A 24,610-nucleotide genomic window follows, 5' to 3' on the forward strand; every position below is an offset into this window, starting at 1 on the left:
TAGCCCACTCTAGTTCTCAGTAGCTCAATCATGAACATTTTTTCCAAACCTTTCGGCCATCTTGTCTTCCCGAAGGCTCATTTGGCAGAGGAGGAGCTCGGCGGGTAGCGACGCGGTGGAGGGGGGGCGGAGGAGAAGAAAAAAAAATAATAATCTGAGGTGCGTATGTGTTGTCAGCGTCGCGGCGACGGCGGCCACTTGAATTAGCAGCGGCGGATTATGGGCCGAGAGCCTCATTAATCTGGCCAACAAACACGAGCCGCTGAGGATATTTGCACCCCGAAATTGAAAAGATTAAGTCCTATTTGGCCGTGACTGGCAGACCCCCGCCTGCACGCCGCCGTTCAATATTCATGGGTGCCAAAATGTGCGCAGGCAATCGGTGAGGCTACTAAATGTTGTGTGCATCACACACACGATAATGTCCAAAGGTATTGGGACACCACTACTACAGAACAAAAATGAGTTTAAGAAAAAGAGGGGAAAAAATACAGTGCGGCCTTGAGCTACGACTGACCCGAGTTTTCCGAGATTCCGGCCGTCGTTTGGACAATTTTTTTTTTTTTTTGCGTTGAACAATTCTTGAAAAAAGGTTGACGTTTATTGTCGAATGGAACACAAAACAAAACAAATGCTCGCTATGTATTTCAAACACACACAAAAAAAAATGCTCATTTTGCCTTTTGAAAGTTACTAGCTTAATGCTAACACACAATGCAAAACACTATAGACGGGCTAACAAAACTAGCATTGACATTTGAACACAAACGATGCAACAACACGCATAGACAAACAATAAAACTATATATATATATATATATATATATATATATATATATATATATATATTCTTCATCCTCTGCAAATAAACATTTTGCTGCAGTTTAGTGAGTCACAATAGTTGTGAAACTTCTTCGTTTGTCTGCAAGACTATTACACTGCCTCTCAGTCGCACACATGGGAAGGCGTTGCAATGAATTCATAACGATGCACAAACAGTTGAATTCTTTACATTCTATTTTATTAAATTATTACTGTATGTTTTCATAAAGTACAATATTATCAAGTGCTACTTTCCTACTGTAATGGCATTGCCATTCATATCCAAGGGGAAAGGCGATTTTAGATAAGGATTTTGAGTTTTTTTTTTTTTGTTTTGTACTGCAATGAAATGGGGAATATATTATTTAATTGATCAAAGTTATCCATCAATGACACAGGAAAGAATTGACTTGGCAAGATTTGTTCAAGAGAAAAACGACTACTTAACCTAAGAGAATTTAAGCATTTCTTATTTTAAGCGAAAGTTTCTCATAACCAGTAGTAAAATCCCAATAACAATTTATAATAGCTTTTTAGGATTTTTAAGAGAGACAAAAAATGCTTGAAGCAGGTGAAACGCTCGTGCACCAAAAATTGCTTGGAAAAAATTGGCTTTGATTTCAGATATAAAATCATAGTTGGATTTGAGCAATTTTGCGTTTGACACAATGCAAATATTATTTCCGCAAACCTCTTTAGCATGGACGCATTTTCATTTTTTTGTTTTTTTTTGTTTGTGAGGATCCGGATGAAGGTGCGGCCTCAGGAATTTATTCACTCATGATAATACATGATGACGACACCTGTCGCTCCTCGTCCTCCGTGAACCAGGAAGTCGTTTGCCAACTCACAAACAAACAGAAACGACAAATATTCTTCGCTAATATTCAAGGCTAACAACTTTGCCAAGAATATACACAACCAAGAGGGCCTTAATTAAAGCCTTGGATTTCAAAAAGGAAATGTACTGTCTGACTTTGGAAGGACACCACGATTAAGTACAATTCTATTCACGGACCCATTGGAGGACGCCTTTCAAAGACAAACGCGCAAAGTCTGCGTTTCTTAGCGGGAACAAAACAAAAACATCAATGGGGCACTTTTGAAAGGAGCTGCTCGTCTGCATTTATGACAATTAACATCCGACAATCATGCGCACAGAAGCAAATACACCTGCCAGTCGTTGGAACAACATACAAATACTTCGTTCCTGCACTTAAGTCGATTATTCGGGTATCGACAGCATACTTGATATGTTTTTTTTCTGGTGACATTTGTACTCCCTACGTACTGTCTATCAAAAGAGATATCTGTACTCTCTACTATTTACTTCAAAATATGCACCTTACTTTTTTTCCCCCCCAACATGGACAAATGATGACGCTAAGTAAAAAAAAAAAAAGAAAAAAAGACAAGTTATAATTGAGATCTTGATTGATCTTGGGAACTTTGCAAGGAATCATTCAAACCTTGCGAGCAGTTTTAACACTGCAGACTCCCAATTTAGTCAGCAAAGGAGTCAAATCGCTACTTTTACCATTCTTTTTTGTTTTTTTTAAATATATGTATACCGGTAGTTGTAGTTCGACTTAAGTACACAATGCGAGTACTTTAGCCTCCTGTGCTATTCAAACAGCATCAGTCTCACCAGACCCGACAAAGCTTATTTAGCCGCCTCTAGCCTGGCCTGTGCAGGCGCTATCGCTAATGTTTCCCCTTCTGCAGGAGATCAATATGTTTGGATCCAACCCCCCCACCCCACACACACACGCACACACATTTCCCCTCACCCAGCATCACACCACACCACCGCTGGAGGCCTTGACAGCACACAAGCAGCCAAGCAAACAACCACGATGCGTCTCCAGAGTCAACAGCGCACACTATCAAGTGCGCCATCTACTGTACTGACAATAAGCCCACCATATGCGCCCTCGCAGCGCGGCGGTGTGGGGGGGGGGGGGGGTCGGTGCTAACATCGCACAGTTTGCTCGCGAGGCGAAACGGGTCAGCTTCGCACGAGTAGCACCGATTTGAGCGGGCGGGGGCTAGGACAGAGCGACGCTGCCCGAGCGCGACGAGAAAACGCAGCGCCGCGCCAAGACGACGTTTACGCCTGACGTAAGTCTGAGTAAACAGCGCTATACAGTGCAGACAGCGCAAACAAGCCAGAGCCAGACTAAACCAACAAGCGGGACCCCTGGGAAGACCCCGACTCCCCTCCTCAATTCATCATCTATTCCAAACCTTATTGAAAGTTTTTTTTCTGATAGAAAAGCTGGGGCACTGCAAATAATGTTAGCTTTTCCGTTCGCCTGATTAATTTTTAAAATGTTCGAAAATGAAAAAAAAACAAAGGGGAAAAAATATGTGATGACGGCTATACAAATATTGGGGGGGGGGGGGGGGGGGACTGACAAAGTACACAACAATATTAGCAAAAAATACTGTTTGAAAAGCTGTACAGAAATAGATTAAAAATTGAAAAATATTACAAGAAAACAAGAAATGAAAAACTATCAGACAAAAAAAATGAAAAAGCATTAGGAGACAAATAGTGGAAAAAAATTATTCTTATAAGACAAAAAAAAGATGAAAAACGCCTATTTAGTCAACCAAAAAATTAAAATGATGAAAAAATAGTAAAATGCAAACCTATTAGATGAAAAATACAAACATTATAAAAACAGGTTAAAAGAAAAGTTGGACAAACTAATATGAGAACAGAAGAAAAATACACAACCATTCGACAAAAAAATACAAAATATTCGGGAAAATAATATTGGTTAAAAAATTTAAATCAGAGGAAAATTACAAAAAATGTTAGAAAAACACAAAACAAATGCTTGACAAAAACACACAGATGGAAATTATTGAACAATAAAAAGCAAAACTATGTTAGCAAGAGGTGAAAATATTCGAAAATCAATACAGAAATATTTGATAAATCATACAAATCTATAAGGCAGAAATTTGATGGAAAAAAATACAGACGTTTCATTTTAACATATAGAATAATGAAATCTACAACTTTGAGATTCCACTATTCATCTTGACACTCCTGCCTTGTCACACAAATACACGCATATCCACATCCATTGTTTGCATACGTGCAGTAGTTCCATTCTTTTTTTAAGCCACATGCGGTACAGTGACGCTGAGGGGGGGGGGGGGGCGAACGGATCCGAAAGGTCAGCGAAACCGCCGTGTGCATCGTATGTTAACATCACAGCACATTAACTCCTGAGCGATCAGCTGACCCGGAGGCTTAAATGAGGATAAATGAGAAGGGGGCGGGGGGGGCGCTAACAATCGAGCGATCGAACGGCTGCCCCTCCCGCTGTCCGACAAAAACGTCTTGTGAAGCAGCTGTGTGCAAAATGTGCTCATGGTGTATGTATGTGTGAATACGTGTGTGTGTGTGTGTGTGTGGACATTTCTGTGTGGCGGAGATAAGGGAACCCTATCAGCTGCATCGGGGAGGGGGCTTAAGATCCTGATGGGCGTGAGGAGAGAATGAGTTTTCCTCGCCACTCTGCATATTCCGGGATTACACCGCACCTTTAGATACGCTCCAGCTCAGCCTAGCTGCGCCTTCGGGCGACACGCGTGTAGATTATTGAAATACGCTGTCGCGCACACCAAGGCGAAGGAACGGAAAGCGACACCACGGGCGCGGCGAATGAAACACACTGCGCTCGGATAAGCGTGATAGGATTTCTTTGTGACATTGTTGGGAAAGAACCGCACACTTAAAAAAAAAAATGTTAATACGGAGAAAATGGACACCACAAATGTCAGACTTTTCAGATATGTGTCAAATGTCAAACCTACTGTTATATATATATATATATATATATATAGTGAGAATTTTGAGGATGCTAGGTCAGAGTAGCTAATTTGCGCTCGAGTCACGATACAATCCTACAAGAATCCGTATCGTTAGCTTAATAGCATGGTTGCCCAAGTCGTATTTGAATGTTTTCAGAAAACAACAACAAAAAACTTTTTGCCGTCACATTGATATTTGTATTTTTTTTTTTATACTGTGACAGTAAGTTAAAAATGACTTGGGCAATTAGAAGCTAACGATATATTGGCAGAAAAATGATAATGTAGTGGATCTTAGCATACTCCTGTTATATCGGGCTTCATCATTTGCGCCACTGCTACAGTCGATTGTCAATTTTTAATTGTTTAATCGATTGTTTTTCATGGGGTTAAAGGTTTAGAATGTCAGGAACCTTTCCAACCTTTTGGAAACTGAGAGCTACTTCTTGGGTGCTGATTAACTCCATTTCCACCGCTTGTTCGGGAGTAAAACCATCGCTTCGTCGTCGTGCCAGGTAGTCATGCACTACAATACTTAACCTTTGAACGCTACTATTTTTTGAAAGTAATTTCCAAATTTACTCCACTGCAAGTGTGATTTAAAAGTAAGAATAGCCACATGAAAAGTTAGATGCCACTCACTGCTAAGTGGTGCTCTTGTTTATAGAATAGCGACACGAAAAAAACTGACGCATCTTACTGGTGAGCTATTTTTAGGACAGGGCCATGGGCAACTCTTGCGGTCCTTGGACGCTACCTGGTGCCTGCGGGCACCATTCTGTTATCTATGCTAATTGCCGTTAGCCCATCTATGACAATTCCCTATGATATATTAGTATCAAGCTAGTGGTCTTTTGTTGGATGAAATTATATGGTTTGGTTGAAGATTTTTGTGTTCAAATTTAATTCTCTTTTGTGTAAGGTCTGAGTTTTACAGTCAACCTGAGGGTGACAAACAGCTTGAAGCAAACACTCTTTGTCTCTTATTTGGAGAACTGCGAGTGAAAATAAGCAGAACAGGACTTCTTTTTTTAAGTTTTTTTTTAATGTGCTTGAATAAGTTTAGGTGTGTTTTAAGTTTAAATGTGTTTAAAAAAATTATATGGTCTCTCTAAGAGTGCATATTTTCACCTGTATAAAAACTTAAGATCATTTTACTCATGGACTACTGTCAGGTTATACTAACAATTTTAACAAATATGACAGAAAGTGTTGTTTTTTTTTAAAGCGCAAACTCCTCCGTTACGAAATGGATGAAGTCGGGTCCGTCACCCGCTGAAGGTCAAGGTACCAAATGCGAAGGTAAAAGGCAACGAGCAGGTCGCAGGTGCGAGCCCGGCCCGGCCCGGCGCTCTGCCGTCGGGCCGGGCCGTGGGCCCGCTTGGCCTCGCACCCCTCCCCGTCGCTCGCCCTCCCCGCACGCAGCCTCTGGCTAATTACGTCCTTTTTCAAATGCAAAGCAGCGGCAGAAAGTGAGATGATTTCTGGGCCGCCGCTTTGGGGAAGAAGCGAGGAGCGGCGAGCGAGAGGAGGCTGAATGGAAGAAAGAGGTGACTTTCTTTGCTCGGTTGGCGGGGACCTTTGAAGTTGGCCAAGTCGGCGGGAGGGCGGAGGAATGGGGGGGCGGGGGGGTATCTTGGAAGGGAGATGGGGAGGGGGGGGGGGGGGTGTTCTGGTTCTTTTTCCCTGCCAGAGAAGATCGTGTTAACGAGATGGCCTCTAAAGACGAATTAAATGGTGGGAGAAAAGAAACACGATCAGGCCCGGCCCTACTTAGAGTCTCCCTCCTTTCAGTGCCGCCTGAATTCCTCAGCTCAGCTCTTTGGAGGGCCTGGAGTGTGGGGGTCCAAATGTGTGCGCCGAGGGGTCACCCGTCCTTTAGTCACACATCCCGGCGCCTGAATGGGGAGGTCGTGGACTTACACGGCGATGGCGGGTCAGAAGTGGCGAGGATTACACGTCGGTTCTAAGCCGCCCGCACGCCAGTGTTTTCGTGTTTGTTGTTTGGCCGCCAAGAAAAGGAGACGGCCAAGGGGAATTAGTGTAAAGCTCGAGAGATGAATGGCCATCTTATTCGCACCTCTTGTTGGCTGTTCTTCAGGACGCGCACCCCCCACCGCCGACACCCCCCCCCCCCCAAAAAAACAGATCTCTCATTTGTTGCGGCGGTGAAAGCGCGTTAGGGTCGCCTTTGTGCGCACAAAAGCCGACTCCCCTCGTGGCTTTCACGCCCCTGCTGGAGCAACAAGGGGATTTACGTCGCCCCCCTGCCTTTGATTGGAGAGTTGTGCTTCTCTTTCTTGATTAATCAACTGAGTCCAGCACCTTCTACGTCTCTATAATCCCCCCTCATCCCCGAACCCAAAACACCAGCCACCATCTTCAGACCGACAGGTTCTAGCTTGTACGTTTCAATACCGTCAACACACAAAAACATGGCAGAACTAAATTACAACCCCAATTCCAATGAAGTTGGGACGTTGTGTTAAACATAAATAAAAACAGAATACAATGATTTGCAAATCATCTTCAACCTATATTTAATTGAATACACTACAAAGACAAGATATTTCATGTTTAAACGGATAAACTAGCAAATAATCATTAACTTGGAATTTTATGGCTGCAACACGTTCCAAAAAAGTTGGGACAGTTGGCAAAAAAGACTGAGAAAGTTGAGGAATGCCCATCAAACACCTGTTTGGAACATCCCACAGGTGAACAGGCTTATTGGGAACAGGTGGGTGCCATGATTGGGTAGAAAAGGAGCTTCCCTGAATTGCTCAGTCACTCACAAGCAAAGATGGGGCGAGGTTCACCTCTTTGTGAACAAGTGCGTGAGAAAATAGTTCAACAGTTTAAGGACAATGTTCCTGAACGTACAATTTCAAGGGATTTCAACATCTACGGTCCATAATATCATCAAAAGGTTCAGAGAATCTGGAGAAATCACTGCATGGAAGCGGCAAGGCCGAAAACCAACATAGAATGCCCGTGACCTTCGATCCCTCAGGCGGAACTGCATCAAAAACCGACATCGATGTGTAAAGGATATTGCCGCTCGGGCTCAGGAACACTTCAGAAAACCAATGTCAGTAAATACAGTTCGGCGCTACATCCGTAAGTGCAACTTGAAACTCTACTATGCAAAGCAAAAGCCATTTATCAACAATACCCAGAAACGCCGCCGGCTTATCTGGGCCCGAGCTCATCTAAGATGGACCGATGCAAAGTGGAAAAGTGTTCTGTGGTCCGACGAGTCCGCATTTCAAATTGTTTTGGGAAATTGTGGATGTGGTGTCCTCCGGGCCAAAGAGGAAAAGAACCATCCGGACTGTCACGGACGCAAAGTTCAAAAGCCAACATCTGTGATGGTATGGGGCTCTGTTCGTGCCAATGGCATGGGTAACTTACACATATGTGAAGGCACCATTAATGCTGAAAGCTACATACAGGTTTTGGAGAAACATATGCTACCATCCAAGCAACGTCTTTTTCATGGACCCCCCTGCTAATTTCAACAAGACAATGCCAAACCACATTCTGCACGTGTTACAACAGCGTGGCTTTGTAGTAAAAGAGTGCGGGTACTAGATTGGCCCTCCCTGCAGTCCAGACCTGTCTCCCATTGAAAATGTGCGGCGCATTATGAAGCGTAAAATATGAAAATGGAGACCCCGGACTGTTGAACGGCTGAAGCTGTACATCGAACAAGAATGGGAAAGAATTCCACCTGCAAAGCTTCAACAATTAGTGTCCTCAGTTCCCAAACGTTTCTTGAATGTTGTTCAAAGAAAAGGTGATGTAACACAGTGGTAAACATGACCCTGTCCCAGATTTTTTGGAACGTGTTGCAGCCATCAAATTCTAAGTTCATGATTATTTGCTAAAAACAATCAAGCTTATCAGTTTGAAAATGAAATATCTTGTCTCTGTAGTGTATTCAAGTAAATATAGGTTGAACATGATTTGCAAATCATTGTATTCTGTTTTTATTTATGTTTAACACAACGTCCCAACTTCATTGGAGTTGGGGTTGTAGTTTATTCCGAAGGGCAGAGACATAGGACAAACGATAAAGTAGTCAACATATCATACAAAAGTCGTCTTTTTGTCCCTCAAGGGTCACAATACCTTCCCCTTGTCTATGAGTCATCACGTTATCTATTGACTTAAATGTTTTGTGTTTTCAGAGCTTGTAGCTACAGCGATTTCTGACAAGTATTGGGCGAGTCCTACAAGTGACAACACTTCCGTATTCTTCAAAAAGCATTTTGTTTGGAAGAGAAATGTCCAAGCCAGGTAAATTGAACAAAAAAAAAAAGTTGACCAAAAGCATGTGGGGAAAATGCTTTGAATGAGCATTTCGGATACAGTACCTTGTAGCTGCAGAGATTTTTGGCAAGAACTGGCTGCATCCAACACATGAAAACAATCTCCCGAATTCTCCAAAAAGAATAAGGAAAAGCCCACTAACATTGTACAAAAATGTCCACAAAGTCTCACAAAAGCATGTGCCGAAATATTTCATAATGAGCAATTTTGAGCTGTGTCTATCCTACACGTGACAACAATCTCAAGTATTATTAAAAAGATGGAAAGTTTTTCTTACAAAGCTGGTTACATTTCACAAGAACATACACAGTCTCGAAAAAAAGCATGTGGGAAAATGTTTTAAAATTGCCGTTCTCAGACTTCAGAGACCTCGTAGTTGCAGCGATTTCTGGCAAGGACTTGCTGTGCCCTACACATGACAACAATCTACATGCTCTTTTTTTTTCTCTTGTCACATGAAGAAAAATGCAATATTGCTATTGAGCTATTGAGTGGGTTGTTCCAAGAGGTTTACTCGTAAAAAAAATTTTCTCTCTCTTCATATTAACTGTTGTTGCGTGTGTACTGCTCAAGATAACAATCTCTATATGGCTTCTCCTGTGTAGCATCGCAATTTAACTAGCCAACATGAGCTAATTATTCAAAATATTGAATAACATATATGGGCAGCCGTGGCCCAATGGTTAAGATCATCACCTGCCACCGTGGGGGACCATCCGCCAACATCCCCCAGACTCACGGCTGTGGTGTCCTTGAGCAAGATACCGATACCCAGAAATGCTGCCCCCTGCTCCAGTGTGTTCCACTAACGTGTATGTGTTCACTGTGATGGGTTTAATGCAGAGAAAAAATTTCATGTGCATGTTCATGTTCAAAGATGATTCTAAAAAAAATACCAAAAAATATTAGCATATTCCCCCACCGACGGAACTCGTTTATAACACACACTTATGTTTAGGGGCTTTGATGCTGCTGTTTTGGTTTGCAAAAGAGCAAAACAAAAACTGATACAAACAACATCTCAGTTATTGTCTACAGTTTTTTGTTTTCTTTATTTGCAGCTCTTCATGGATGACGATAATTGCATACGCAAGTTCTGAAATGCACAAAGCAAACAGTAATGCCTGAGATAAGTTTGAAAAAATGTAAACAGTTTTTAATCTATTTTCATTGAAAAGCGGTCTGCTATAAAAGGCGCCCTCAAGACTCTGAGTTTGTGCACCTTAGCAGCTCGGCGGATTTTGATGGGTCCCGTGTGGGGTTTTCATCGTACCGTTGTGTAGCGGCTCCGCTGACAAGTGCCTCGGGGGGGTGACAGGGGGTAGTGATAAACTGGTTGATGGGGGTGCGCCAAGCGACTGCGATAAATCAAGTTCCGGGGCTAATCTATTTAGCACGCTCTCGCCATTATCCCGTGGCAGAAACAGCTAATTAATGAAGTCAATCCACAATGAAGAGGTTTGGAACGAGCCCATTTAAAAGATGATTACGGCCCAAAAAAAGCGAGCGGGACCGCAAAAAGGTCCCCTCAGTACCGACCGCAACGCAGTCGACGAAAACACATGGAGACACCTAAGATCTCCATCGGAAGAGTTGAGGGGACACGGGCGAGAAATGACCAATAGAAACACACATGCTAACGTTAGCACAGCCGACTGCAGCCGCGCTATCTCCATCTTTTCCTATTGCATCGTCACTAGAATCCAACAAGTGTCTTTTGTCATTGCCGTTTTCTGTCCCTACCCTTCTGGTCTAGCTACATGATCCAAAGAGGGCCCAACAAGATTTGTTGTTTGGCTTTCCAGCAAGAGTTCTCCTTGCTATGTTTTGTCCTTGCTGTTTGCTCTCCCTTCTCTCTTTATCTCTCAGCAACTTCCCCAACGGATGTTGCGGTCTTTTGTCTTCCTCTCTTTGCCTCGCCCCAGGCTCCCCCCCCCAAAGCGTTTTGACAGTTGTCTTGTGTCGTTTCTTCTCGTCTATCCCCAGGTTGCACGAAGTGGCCACAAGAGATGTCGCAGTTGTCTTTTGTCATTACTGTTGGCTCTCCTTTCTCCATGCCTTTCCATAGCTTACCAAAACAGGTTCCTACTTGCGTTGTTGTTGTTGTCTTGAACACACTTTTGCTCTCTTTCGTTTATTTAAGCAGGTCACAAGAGATGTCGTCGTCTTTTTGTCTTTGCCGTTTGCTCTGCCTTCTCTCGCGCCAGCTAGCCTCAACAGATTCTGCTGTTGTCGTCTTTTGTTGTCGCTCTCTGCCCTCGCTTTTCTCCTCACACGTCCCCAGGTTCTCCAACCAGGTGTTTCTGTTGCTGTTGCCGTTTCGCTCCATCTTTGTCTCCTCCACCGCACATTCAACGCGGCGTGGCTTTCGCGGTTTTTCCGAAGAACTATTTTGAAAAAAAAAAGAGCTCACGCAGATGGAGGCGAGCCGAGCTGACATTCTGCTCCCATTCCTAAAAATAAAAAACTCCCAACAGACAAAAAGTACTAAATGATGTGCGAGAGGCTACGAGTTAAAAAAAGAACAGCACGGCTCCTCTTACCCACGAGGGATGAATTGGTCGTGAGGAATTAAAGAAGAAGGAGGAAAAAAAACGCCACCACGGAAGGAGGTTAATTAGCTTGGCAGCTGTGGATAGTGAAGATACGGCGGCATAAACAATTACTCCATCACTTGTATTTGATTTATAAAAAAAAAAAAAAAAAACACCAAGTTTTATCCCTGTCTGCCTTTGACCTCCTCTTTCGTGTTTTATAAAGACAATCAGAAGACTGACGGGTGCAAGTAAAAATGAGGGGAAAATGCACACGAAACATTTGCAAACGTCCGATTTTGAAACACGTTTTCTGATATATATATATATATATATATATATATATATATATATATATAAGGACGCTTTATCAGTTGTTGTGCTTGTGCGGACATTTAGGCACGAGCCAAAGGGGCTTGCGGCTGAAATCAGCATTTTTTTTTTTTTTACTTAACTGAGAGTTCTCCATTTTCAAAGACTACCTTTTCCCCAGATGACATTGAAAAAATAAAGCTGTTGCTTTCCCCCTAAAATTCAAATTTTAGGCCCGTTTTCAAGTTTCGTTAGCTCCCAGTCCGTTGTTTTCAGAGTTGCTGCAGAAATGTTATCGTCCATTTTTTAAACCCGTTTTCAAATGCATGAGCATCCAACTCAGCCGACTGCACGTGCCGACATTTAGAAACGGACTGCCAGTTCTCCAATTTCAGAGACGACTGTTTTCAGAGTTGACGTCGTCGTTTCCAAAAAAACGTCCAATTCTTGAGAGACAGTTTTCAAATACACATAACAACACGTAAGGATGCCAATTCAGTTGACCTTATCGAAAAGGGGCTAGCGGCTAACAGTGTCGCTTAGCAAAATGGCAGTCTTCAAAGTTTTTGGTAACAATGTGGCTTTCAACAATGTTCCTTTTTTTTTTTTTTTTAAATGTATAGAAACATTTCGATGCGAGTCAAAGCCTAAAGCGGCGAACATTAGCCTCGTTTAATTGAATGCCAGCTCTCCTTTTTCAAAGGCCGCAGATGTAATTATCTTGCGGAATGCCAAAACATTAGACCGTGCAGGTGTACCTACGCGTCTGCCGAGTGCATTGAAAGAAACGCTATTGCTTTAATAATCTTCCTGTGAGCGACTAAATGAAGCACAAAGCCACGCCACGAAGAGCTGCTGATCAACACCCACTTGGGTCACCCGCCACAGTGTGAGAATGACCTGGCTAAAGAGAGAAAAGGGGGGGGAAAAAAAAAAAGTCATCACGGCCGAGTCACCGATCGGGTTTTTGTCTCGTCAACCTTATTTTCTCCTCAGCGGACGCGGCTCAGACGACTCAATCCACTCCATCAGATCGCAGCTCATCCCTGCAAATCCTCCCCCTTTGCCTCCCTTTCTTCCCCCGCAATGCTCAATGCCGCGTCGGTACACAAGGCCTCCTTTTCAGCCCCTGTGTTCCTGGAGGTGGCCTCATTAGCCCGAGATGTTTTGTTTGTTTGTTCCTCTCTTAAAGAAGCTCAATTGAGCAGCAGGCGGCAAGCCCCAAAAAAGAGAAGGGGGGACAGCAAGAGAGGCGGGGTGGGTATTTGGGGTTATGGGGCGGGGTGACATGGCGCTGAGGACACTGAGCTCTCCCGGGGCTCGAATGCCGCATTCCCCCCAAAAAATGAAAAGTGGGGAATAATGTCACGGGGAAAATATATCGATAAAAGGCGACGACGACAACATGCGGCAGAAGTCCGCCAGCGAGGACGAGCAGTAGAGAAAATGGATCAACCGATGAAAGTTCATCGCCACCTGTGGCTCTCCTTGCCCACAGAGCCGAGGGTATTAAGTACCTTAATTGCACCATTTTTCTTGGAGCGGCGACTGAAGCCAATTTTGTCACTCTACAAAGCAAAAAAAAAAAAAGTAAGTCGAGGTAACACTGTCGATTACTGGGAAGTCTATTAGTGGAAATACTTGATACGATTCACATTTGGGAGCAATCGGCAGTGGTGGCAAGTAACAAAGTACAAGTACTGTCTGTATTTAACTGGAGTATTTCTTTTTTTTTCTTTTTTTTTTCCCTAAAATTGAAAACCGATCTGTATTTTTCTATTACTTAATTTGTCAAAATAGACTTGTTACTTTTTTCAACCTTGGGAGATGACAACATGACAAAAAAAAAAAAAAAAAGATTTAAGTAAGGCGGATTTAAAAGGTAGAAGATAATCCCATCAATGGTTTTATTTAATAGAATTGTTTGATGTAGTTAAAAAAAAAATTATAATTACTTTTGTACTCAAGTACATTTCAGTTTTTTTTTTGTGTGTATTTGTACTTCTACTTAAGTACAGAGTGCGAGTACTTTTGCTACCTCTGGCGAACATCTCGAGAACAAGTCCATCCAAGTCCCCAAAAAAAATTTTTTAAAAATCGCATAAATTGAACCTGAACAATAAACACGTTGTCGAATGAAAACTCGCTGACGATCTCACATCCACTCACGATGTTGTATTCCACAGGGGGCGATATTCCCGGCTGTGATATTTATTTAGAAGCGGTAAATGTCATCTTGTTATGTATTTCCGCTCGCAAAGTCGACCGAGCCCCGGCAATAAAATAAATTCAACAGAAAATAGTTTGTATTCATGATAAGACATTTAAAAAAAAAAAAAAATATGGAATATCTGTCCGCTTTTAAGCAACCAATTGAAAATAGTCAAACAATTTCTTCCTCACACACACACACACACACACACACACACACAAATCCCCACAGGCCGATGAGTTATCGGGCTGGTTTTCAATGTGGCGGAAGGACAGCCTGTTGTTGCTGCAGAACGGCTTTGTAATTAAAAGGAGCGGAGCTACGGCGACGGCGGCAAACGCCGCACATCAGACGCCGGACGTCACCAAAAGCCTGCGCCCGCCCGCCCCGCCGCCGCCTTCCTTCCACGCACCGAGTCTCGGCGAGGAACATCAGGCGCCCCGCGCCATTAAGTTGATTGCGCAGATGCGTTTATTCGCCGAGAGTTGTAAAGATTACTCGACTATTCTCTGGCAGAAGTACTCCTACTGCCTTTTAATGTGCACTTAACCGGCTGATTTAATGACTCGCTGTCGCTTCACGTTTCGCCCGCTGTGCCCAAAAGACGAGCGTGCGCTGCGCCTTATTGGGACGGCTGTTGGCCAGATGATTAGGTACGCCTGCAGCCTGATAACACGACCCGTATTACACGATAATATATGTACCGTCTCTCAAATTACCTTTCATCATTGAAATGAATGGAAATGGCAACAAAACAAAAGCAAAAAAAAAATGACGCTGAAACACAGAAGCCCGTCACAACGAAGCCGCAGTGATATTAGTTGTTTTTCGCAGAGGATAAAGAATATATACCTGCCAGATTTGTTTGTTGCGTGCTCTGTTGAAATACGTTGCTAACAGTAGTGTTCTAATAATATAAGTTGTTTACGGTTCATAATTACCGTAATCTCAACGCTAGTTTTGTTAACCCATCTATTGTGTTTTAGCATTAAGCTAGCGGCTAAGCGATTGTGTAAGACAAAGTGTCTTTTGGTTTGGTTCAATACATAGCATGTAATTGTCTTTGTTTTATGTTCTGTTTTCAAGTCAACTTTAAGTGGGAGCGTCAATAAGCAGCTCGAAGCAAACACATGGCCATTTTTGAGGAACAAATTGTTGACAATCTGCAGCTTGTTGTGAGCTTTGCTGCCACCAGATGGCGCACTTGGGACTCCAATTTTTGCTTGCAACTCAAGACAAACAGTTGGGTCACTCGCAAGTCAAGTCGCATCAGCTTTCGTGAGGGTGAGTAGTTTGACTGAGTTTTCGTCTTACTGTTGTGTAACGTGTTGTGTTTATTTAGGATTCCGTGTGATTATTTTGTTGATTTTTTTTTCCAGGATAGCTATTGTGTAAAATGCAATGTAAGACTTTTAAAGACTTCAAATGAATTCTGAAGCAGAATTGAGCGTAGACGCCTCGTCTCAATTGATTTGATACGACCGCAGACATTGTCTCCCTCCCTGGGCAATGACAACGGGATACCTCCTTTTTTTTCCTTCTTCTTCTTCTTCTTTTTGGTAAGCTGTAAAAATGATTTTTTTTTTTAGCCCATTTTCTTGCTTTCACTGCTCTTCTTCTTCAAACAAACTTCCTCCCGCCTCCTTCTCCTTCCATATCTCCTTCAGCCCGAGTGTACGCCTGCCTGCACACCTCCATCCTGCTTTTTTCTCCCCCCCCCTATCGCTGCCTCCTCCCTCTACATACTTTCTTCTCCATCCATCTCCTCCTCCTCTTCCTCCCCCCTTGCACCCAGCTAGCACCTCGCTCCACTCCATTTTTCTGCACATGTGATTTGCCTAACAATAAGTGGCTCTGCCCAAGGTCAGATAAGAGAAGCACAGCCCAGGAAGCCACAGCCACTCTTTCTTTCATCCCTTTTTTTTACTCCCCCCCCCCCCCCCCCACCTCCCTCTCTTTCTCTCTCTCGCTCTCCCTCACCCTCCTCGCGGCTTGCGAATTATCTCGGCGGCACATAATAATAATTACTGAGGACGGCAACGGCGAGATAAGCGCGAGGCAGCTGAAATGGCGAGAGAGAGAAAGAAAAGAGAGGCAGGAAGGAGGAGGTTTGGTTAGAAAAACTGGGGGGGGGGGGGGGAAGAAAGGAGGAAGGGGAAGAGGAAAAAAAACGTGACGGAATGACGGCAAGCAAGCGACAGCCCCTAAAGTGCTTTATTTTGCATTTCGGCCAAGGGGGTATTTGAAAGATGCGACACATTCCGAGAAGAAACTGAGAAAACGTTCAAAAGTTGCAAACGACACACAAAAGTTGTGCAAAGGGAGAGGCCCTCATCTCAAACTGTATGTAACGACAGAGCTAATGCGAAAGGTAAGTCATATTTGAAGGCTTTTAAGTACTTGAATAGTTCCCGCTTTTTCGCTTTTTTGACTGAATGAATTCATTAACAATAGTTACATAAATTTCCAGCACAGCATGACGAATCCTGTTTTTTATTTTGTGATTTTCACATAGAAACAATGCACTGTGACTAAAAACAATTTTAGGGGAGGGTGTTCAGTAAAAGTTTATTTTTTTTTCTTTGACTGAATTAGCAAACAATAGTAGAAAAACACAATAACAACAACGTGGCAGCCTGTTCTTGTGAGAATTTAGTAGGAAACAAAAAATTATAATTTTTGTGTGTGTTTCTGGGTGTGGGGTCACATAAATGTACAACACAGCATGTCAAAGCATGTTCTAATGAGAATTTAGTAAGATTTCATACAAAAGAAAAAAAATACACCGTGACCGAAAACAACATTATGGGGGTTGCCATGGGGATTTGAAAAGTTTTGGGTTTTTTGGTCTGGTTTTTTTTTTTTTTTTTGTGTGGTTGTATGAATGAATTAACCAACAATACTCACACAACTACATCAGAAAGCGCGGCAAAGGTATTTAGTAGGATTACACACACACACACACACACACACAAAAACAAGGGGGAGTTGGGATTGAATAAATGAATGAAGTCAGAATTTAGTAGGATTTCGTTCCAAAATACAAAAAACAACAACGCGTTTGGACCAAAAACAGCATACTGAGCTTCAACTTAAAGAACTTTGTGCCACTTTGGAGGAAAATCTGGGCTCAAATTTGAAGTGACAAGCGTAAAAAGTTGGACTACGAGCGTTTACTCACATCGCAGGAGGATACCTGGAGTCGCATCGCTAACTGGTGGGATGCAACCAATCGCAGCGCAATTTAGTTTCTGCAAAAACAAAACAAAAAAAAGTCATTGGAAGCAATTACTGTGTAATAGGACGCAGCGTAATTGGATATTAAGTGCAAAAACTCAACCGAACAGGCTTCGGAAAGTCGTCTCGTTTCCTTTGATTCCGAGGCAAACGACATTTTTTTCCCCCCGACTCCCGCCGCGACGAAAGTCGACGCTAAATAACGGAAATTGCTTTTTTTCCCTCGTTAATGCCGCCGTGTGGCTCGCTGGCATTTTTGCACCTGAGACAAGTCGCCCGCATCGGAGTGCTTCTCGGCGGGCGGCAAATTGTCACTTTACCGCCACGCCGAGCGCACCCCCGCTTTAAAATAAAAAAATAAATAAATAAATAAAAAAAACCTCGTTGTGCTCCCATCGCGCAGAAACGGAGGAAGATCATTTGTTACTTGATGACTTCTTTTTACAAGCGCACACCAACGTTATTGTGCTGCGATGCTGCCAGGCCCACGCAGACACGAACGTGTTCTCGCAACAATTTCGTAACATTTCGAACAGGAACAAAGCAGCGGACTCAAACCAACAGCAACTTTTTTTGATGGGGGTTACTCGAACCGTTAAGTACGTTTTGGTTTCTGTATTTTTGTATGATTTGCAACTAAATTCCCGTGCAATGTTTATGAATAAATTCAGGAGATTCGTTAAACGTGAGAATTTGCCACAAAGGAGCCGATTCTCCTGAGAATTTAGTCAGAGTTGGGACAAAATAGCGAGAACATAGTTCGATTTGGTAGCCCCCACCCCCTCCCCAATAATAATAATAAGAATAATAAAATTAACAAACGGAATAAATTCAGAACTAAATTCTGCTGAAATGTCATTACATAATGGCAATGAAAGACAGAATAGACAGAAACACACACACACAGGTGCACGGAGTGACAACCCCCCCCCCCCCAAAAAAAAAAAAAAACTGTGAGTGTGTCGGTCTGCAGCTCGCCAGCCACCTGACCCTTGAACTCTATATCTGAGGTTGCACGGTAAACTGGCGTAGCCTCAACCTCCCCGTGCCGCACCCCCTCTGCGCCCCCCCCCCCCCCCCCCCAACCCACAGAGGACCCGCTATCTGCCGGCCCGAGCACTTCTGCACAGGCCTGATATCCAGGCTGGATTGAGAGGGAGTGCGGCGGTGGCGGCGGCGGGGGGGTAATATGGTGGGGGGTTGTGATTTACAGCGTGAGACGACGCGGGAATAAGAATGAGCCTTGCCTCTGTATTTGTGTTTGCTGGATGTCTTTGAACGCGGCACCCCTGCCTCCCGTCTTACACCCCTCCCCCCTCGGCCTGCGTGTCGTGATGACTATCAGAAATGTATTATTACTTCAAACCGTGGCAGATTAGCCCCCCCGCCCCTCCCTCCTCAATTCACCCACCCCCCCATGAGTCTTCTTCTTGGTCCTTCCATCCAGCTGCCCCCCTCCACCCCCTCCCTCCATCACCCCTCTCAGAGTGCCGCTTGCCATAAAGCCATTCTGGCCTCCTCTTATCTCCCAACTCAGGCCCTGTCACTCGGCTGACCCGTGAACTCTGCATCCTGAGTGAGGGGGAGGAGGGGGGGGGGGGGTCGAGCGGAGGAGCAGTGTGGGAGGTTGGAAGGGATAAGGAGGAGGAGGAGGGTGGGAGGATGCGGGGAAGAGAAGACGGGAGAAGCATCACAGAAGGTTAAAAGTAAGCAACGACGGAGGAGCGAGGAGGTCGGAAAGAGGATGAGGAGTAGGACGAGGAAGAGAAGGAAGAGGGAAGCAGCAAGGGAGGCCGAGGACCAGAAGGAGGAGGAGGGGGGGTACAGAGAAGAGGAGGAGATGGAGAGAAGCATGAAGAGGAGGAGGCAGAAAGTTAGGAAGACGTGGCGAGAGGAAGAGGAACAGGATGAGGGCGGGAGGTTGCAGGGGGAAAGGAAGATGAGGAGCAGAGAAGGGGAGGAGGAGGAAGAGAAGGGTGTGATGTTTGGAAGAGGAGGACTGTGTAAGGGTTGGGGGAAGAGGAAGAGGCGGAGAAGGAGGAGGAGGAGCAGCAGCAGGAGGAGGAGGAGGAGGAAGAGGAAGAGGAGGGTGTGATGTTTGGAAGAGGAGCACTGTGTAAGGGTTGGGGCAAGAGGAAGAAGAGGAGGAGGAGGAGGAGGAAGAGGAGGAGGAGGAAGAGAAGGGTGTGATGTTTGGAGGAGGAGAAGAGGAGCACTGTGTAAGGGTTGGGGGGAAGAGGAAGAGGAGGAGGAGGAGGAGGAGTCCCGGGTGGAGGTCAGCAGCACACCGTCTTCACTATACGCAGTGTTGACGGTGCATTGCTTCCCCCTCCTGAGACGCCGGATGGTGGAACAGAATTTCTTCAAAACCGTCCTGAGGTTGTTCTCCACATCCTCACCGAACTCCTCCCAGGGCCGAGTTTTTGCCTCAGACCACCAAAGCGGCGTTCGGCGTGGTCCGCCGGTACCCAACGGCTGCCTCTGGAGTCCCGCAGGCCAAAATGCCCGATAGGACTCCTCCTTCAGCTCCACGGCATCCCTCACCGCTGGCGTCCACCGACGGTTTCGGGACCGCCTCGGCAACGGAGGCGCTGAACACGGTCCGCTCGGACTCAATGTCCCCCGCCTCACCTGGGACGTGGGCGGAGTTCCGTCAGATCCGAGCCCTCTCGAGAAGACTGGTACCAGAGCCCGACTAGATCCAGTGGGAACTTCTCGACCCCGCACGGCATCTCGGGCCCCTTCCCGACCAGAGAGGAGACATTCCACGTCCCGAGATCCAGTTTCTGTAGCCGGGGAGCCGACCGCCTTTGGCCGCTACCCGGCTCATCAAAAAGAAGTTCATTTCCAAATTTTAGGACATTTTTGCTAAAAAATAAGATTTCAACACCTGTTTTACAAATCCAACCATCCGCTTGCACGTTTGTTTTCTGTACATGCGTGGCTTCCCGTATTTCTCCCGCCATCTCAAGACTTTCCGCCAGTCCGAGCGACCGTCCCATTAGCATAGTCGCGGGAGAGCGCTAATCCGCGAAAAGCCCCGCCTTATCTTTTGCGTCAGTAGGCGCACACCTGCCAGCGGCTGACTGTTAACCCCTCACAAAAAAAAAAAAAAAACGCATCATTTGGCCACATCGATTAGAACGATGAGTGAACTTATTATGCATTAGAGCGTGGTGTCAACGCCCTGGCAGGGCCAGATAGCCGCCTTATCTGCCACTCTACCTGATAAGGCGCAACACGACGGAGAGGGCGGCGGCGGCGGCGGAAGGAAGGCGTTAATGTTTTTTTTTTCTCCCCATCACTCACTCTCCCTTTTCCACCCTCATTTGCATTTCCCTCTATTCCATTCGCCACTGTCCACTGGTCCAGCTCCCCTTTTTTTTTTTTTTCCTCTCTTCCCCCCCCCCCCCCCCCCCCTCCTCCGCCCGCCGCCTCACGCACGTCTCCTCTGGAGCGGCTCTCGGAGGGGAGGTCACCAGGGAGACAATGCAAACACGGGCCGTGTGAATGGCGAATGGGAAGAGGACAGCTGTTGGAGATGACAGCGATGGCTGTTAAAACGCAATCTGTCTCTCTTCCCGCCGGCCTGTTGCCCGACGCGGCAGTCCTCCTCCTCCTCCTCCTCCTCCTCCTCCTCCTCCTCCTCCTTATGATGTAATACTGCCACTTTTTCATTGCAAAACTATGACAAATATAGTTTTTCCCTCAAAATATTTTTGTTTTTTAAAAAACATACTTTTTTTCTCAGACGATTATGACTTTATTCCATATAATATTTATTACCCTCATCTTGCAAAAAAAAAGTTTTTTTTTTTTAAATTTAAATCAGATGATGGCTTTTTTCCCATTTATTTTAAGCATTTGGTGAAAATTATTATATTTTCTCAGAACATTACAACTTTTTTTCATATTATTATTATTTCATATTTTCATATTTATTTTATTTTTTTTTACAAAACAAGACTTTTTCTTAGAATATTTCCTTTTTTTCTCTTAATAGTAACCTTTTTTCCTTGATGAATGATTAACGGCAGTTCCATTCTTTTCAGTGGCGAAAGATGAATTGAGATATGTGTGTTTCGAGTTCGGGGGCCACGGAATGAATTTAACTCATAACTGAAGACACCAGGGCCGTTAGTTTTTCTTGGGGAAAAAAAAAATAAATAAAATAAATCAATCAAGTCTTTTTGTTCCTCACCTCCTCCTCCTCCTCCTCCTCGACCCTTTCACGGCCGTGTCGCCGCGACACTCCCTACTGTCAAACCGTGTGTGTGTGAGGCTAGCTAGCATGTGTCAACTAGCGCACACACATGTAAACGTGCACATCGTGCATAGTGCACAGCAGCTGGGGCGTGAACGATGACAACACGCTGAAACACGTCAACTTCGCACCCCAGCGTGAAAAAGACGCAGGCTAAAAAAAAGAAAGTACGAATAGCATTGAGATTTTCTCAAGATTTTTATTTTTATTTTGTTTTTTGTCCACAACCACGATCTCTTCAGGATCAGAAGGAACAAAATGTAATTTAACAACATAAGAATGGTCAATTACAATCGCATCTGATCAGCTCTTATGGCTTTTTCGCCCCTCAAAAGAAAAAGACCAATTTCCTTGGTAATACTATGTTAAAAAATATATATATATCATTTTTTTCTCGAAGGATTTCAACTTTATTCTCATCGCATCGTTCGTTGAAAAACAATTCATTTCATTTTCGTAACATTGATTTTTTTCCCTTGAAAAAAGGTTAATATAATCTACATTTTTTACCTTTAAAAATTTGACTATTCTGAGAATTAAAAACAAGTAATGTTTTCTTGTGATATGGCTTTAAATAAAAAGTTTACTCTTGAAGTATTCTGCCTTTTCTGATCAAAAATGAATCATGTATGAAAATGTGTAAATTCTGTTATTTTTAAATTAACTTTTTAATCAAAAACATACAACTAAAATCTTGAACAATCTATTTTTTCTTTGTAAAAATATGACTTCATTCTCATAATATTACAACTTTTTTTTTTTAAAAACACGTTAATCACTAAATATCCAGAAAATGATTCTCAGAAAAATAGAATTAAAATTCCTAACATTATGACTTCTTTCTTATGAAATAAAATGACAAATATAATATTTCGACTTTTTTTTTTATTATGATAAAAAATACAATGCTAATCTTGTAAATTAAAATATTTTTTTTTTCCTCACAAAATGCTGACTTTATTCATGTAGTACAATACTACAATTAAGGGAACCTTAAAGTCATGAGACTAGAGTCAGTTTTTATCATCAATTATGATTGTTTCTGCACTAATTGTTTTTTTGTTTTGTTTTTGTTTTGCATGGTATGTGAGTGAGCGTGAAAAAGCAGCGCTATTAGCTCAAGTGTTGATTAAAACCCGCCAGCGGGCAGAGTTGGGCGGTCAAGTGAGCACTCGACTGTGACGCGTCACCACGTGATTGGTCGTTGATAGGAAAATATTGATTTTAACGGCTCTGGCGAGCGGAACGGAGCCACGGTATAAGGCTGCGAAAGGCGACTAAACAAACCACTAAAAAGGTCGCGGCTCATCCGTCGCTCGCTTTGATGTTGCCGCGCATCTCCGTGCTATTAACCTTGGTGGACCTTCGCCGTAAGTCCAATTTCCCGCCCCCCTTGAACGCACCTGCCACTCATTTCCATTCAAATGCGCGTCTCCACCTCCGTTTCTACACAGCCTGTCGAGGCAGATGGCCGCCCACCCAGAGCTTGGCTTCTGCTGGTTGCCCTTTCCCATTAAAAAGGGTTTTGTCACGTGCGTGCCCGCGGGCGACCGCTCGCCTCTTTTGTAAGAGAACGGCGAGTCTGGTCCAGAAGCTCGGTGGGAAAAGTGCTCGGGGATGACGCGGAGTTGGAGCATTTGGCGTGCGACTCGGAGGAAAAGTAGGCCGAAGTGAGTTTGGAGTTGCCGTGGAAACGAACCTGATGACAGACTATTTACCAGAGGCGGTAGTACAGTGAGTCATAAGGCAGTCTCGAGTCTTCAGCGTACAATTTCAAGGAACTTCCTGTGGCAAACTTGGGGGAAGCAAGTCCGAAGTCAAGTCATCCAATCTTGCTTAGCGGGCATGTGCACACATAGGCCCCAAGTGGTGCTCAAGCACCTGCCCTTTTGCCCTGGCTGAAAAAAGGGCCCTTTCGCTGCAGGCCATTTTTCCTTCATTCATCAATATTTAATATTTTTTAAAAAGTGTCATCAATTCATCCTTTAGTGTTTTGGATATCTGACAGGCATTTATGTAAGTCATTGGGGGAATTATACTGTAAATACAATATATGATGATGCATTTTGGGAATTTTTTTTACCCTTCGTCTGACAAACAGCTTTGAACAATGACACCAACTTTATTGGAATATTACGACTGTTTCTCTGACACCCCACTTTTTCTTTTCGTGATATGATCAAATATTAAGACTTATTTTGTGACAAAAAAACAATTATTTCTCATAATGTCTTTCTTCCATATGACATAATAGTTCTACATTTTTAACTTAAATAAATGACAATTAAGTATATTCTAAACCAGCAATCTAAAATGTACTTTTTTTTTTTGTTTTTACTATGATTTTACTATTTCCACTGAAAAGTTTTTCCTTTAGAAAATGACCGCGTTCTCATAGTATTGTTATCTTTTTCTTCCCAACGTTATTCCCATAATAGCTCTCAATTTTCTTTCCTTCAGAAAAATACGAGTTTATTAACTGCACAGGCATTGTTTAAAGTCAACTTTTAACATTCTAGACAAGGTAACATGAGCGCACGGTTAGCCTTGTATTTTGTTTCCTGGTAATGAAAACATGCACATAAGAAGCCCTGCTTATTTGTTCATGGAAAGATTACTGCTTGTGTTCATTCATTAGAAATCTCACCTCGAGAGGAGGGGCGGGGGGGGGGGGGGGGGGCGTGGGGGCCAGTTGAGGGCTTATTAATGAAGCTGTAATCAACACAAACACACATTACTTTTCTTTTTTTTGGGGAGAGGGCGGGGGTGGGGACAAAGCAGCATCGCTGGACTATGACTGGACTCCACACGTCCCCCATATGGGGGGGGGGCAAAGAAAGGAAGCTCAGGTAAGCCTACTGTATATTCGTGTGTGCGTGCGCGCGTGTGATATCGCAGGCCCCCGTGCTCCACTGACAGCTGGAGATAAACACAAGCCCGAACGGAGGATATGATTTATCAACATGAACGGATACGCTCCCATCTCCGATTCCCCCCCACCCCAATCTCTGTCTCGACCCCTTCACTCTGTGGTGTAGCTTCGGGGTGGGGCGTGTGGTGAGT

The 24,610-nt window shown here is 43.9% G+C and overlaps 1 protein-coding gene across 5 annotated transcripts in view; it reads right to left on the reverse strand.

The window, feature by feature from the left end:
* The window catches only part of lhx5 (LIM homeobox 5), a 50,824-nt gene that overhangs the window by 20,431 nt on the left and 5,783 nt on the right, over positions 1 to 24,610 (reverse strand). For 2 of the 5 annotated variants that reach the window (XM_061747517.1, XM_061747516.1), the window contains exon 4: positions 18,726 to 20,100. The exons of 2 other annotated variants lie outside the window; for them this stretch is intronic. In XM_061747517.1, the coding sequence (XP_061603501.1) occupies positions 18,817 to 20,100 (1,284 nt within the window). In that variant the 3' untranslated portion in view covers positions 18,726 to 18,816. Of the gene's footprint in view, positions 1 to 17,227; positions 17,298 to 18,725; positions 20,101 to 24,610 lie in introns of those variants that run through there. One more of the 5 variants, XM_061747520.1, reaches the window with a different exon arrangement.

The sequence above is a fragment of the Phyllopteryx taeniolatus genome, chromosome 15 (genome assembly GCF_024500385.1).
Source record: "Phyllopteryx taeniolatus isolate TA_2022b chromosome 15, UOR_Ptae_1.2, whole genome shotgun sequence".
Taxonomy (NCBI): Eukaryota; Metazoa; Chordata; class Actinopteri; order Syngnathiformes; family Syngnathidae; genus Phyllopteryx; species Phyllopteryx taeniolatus.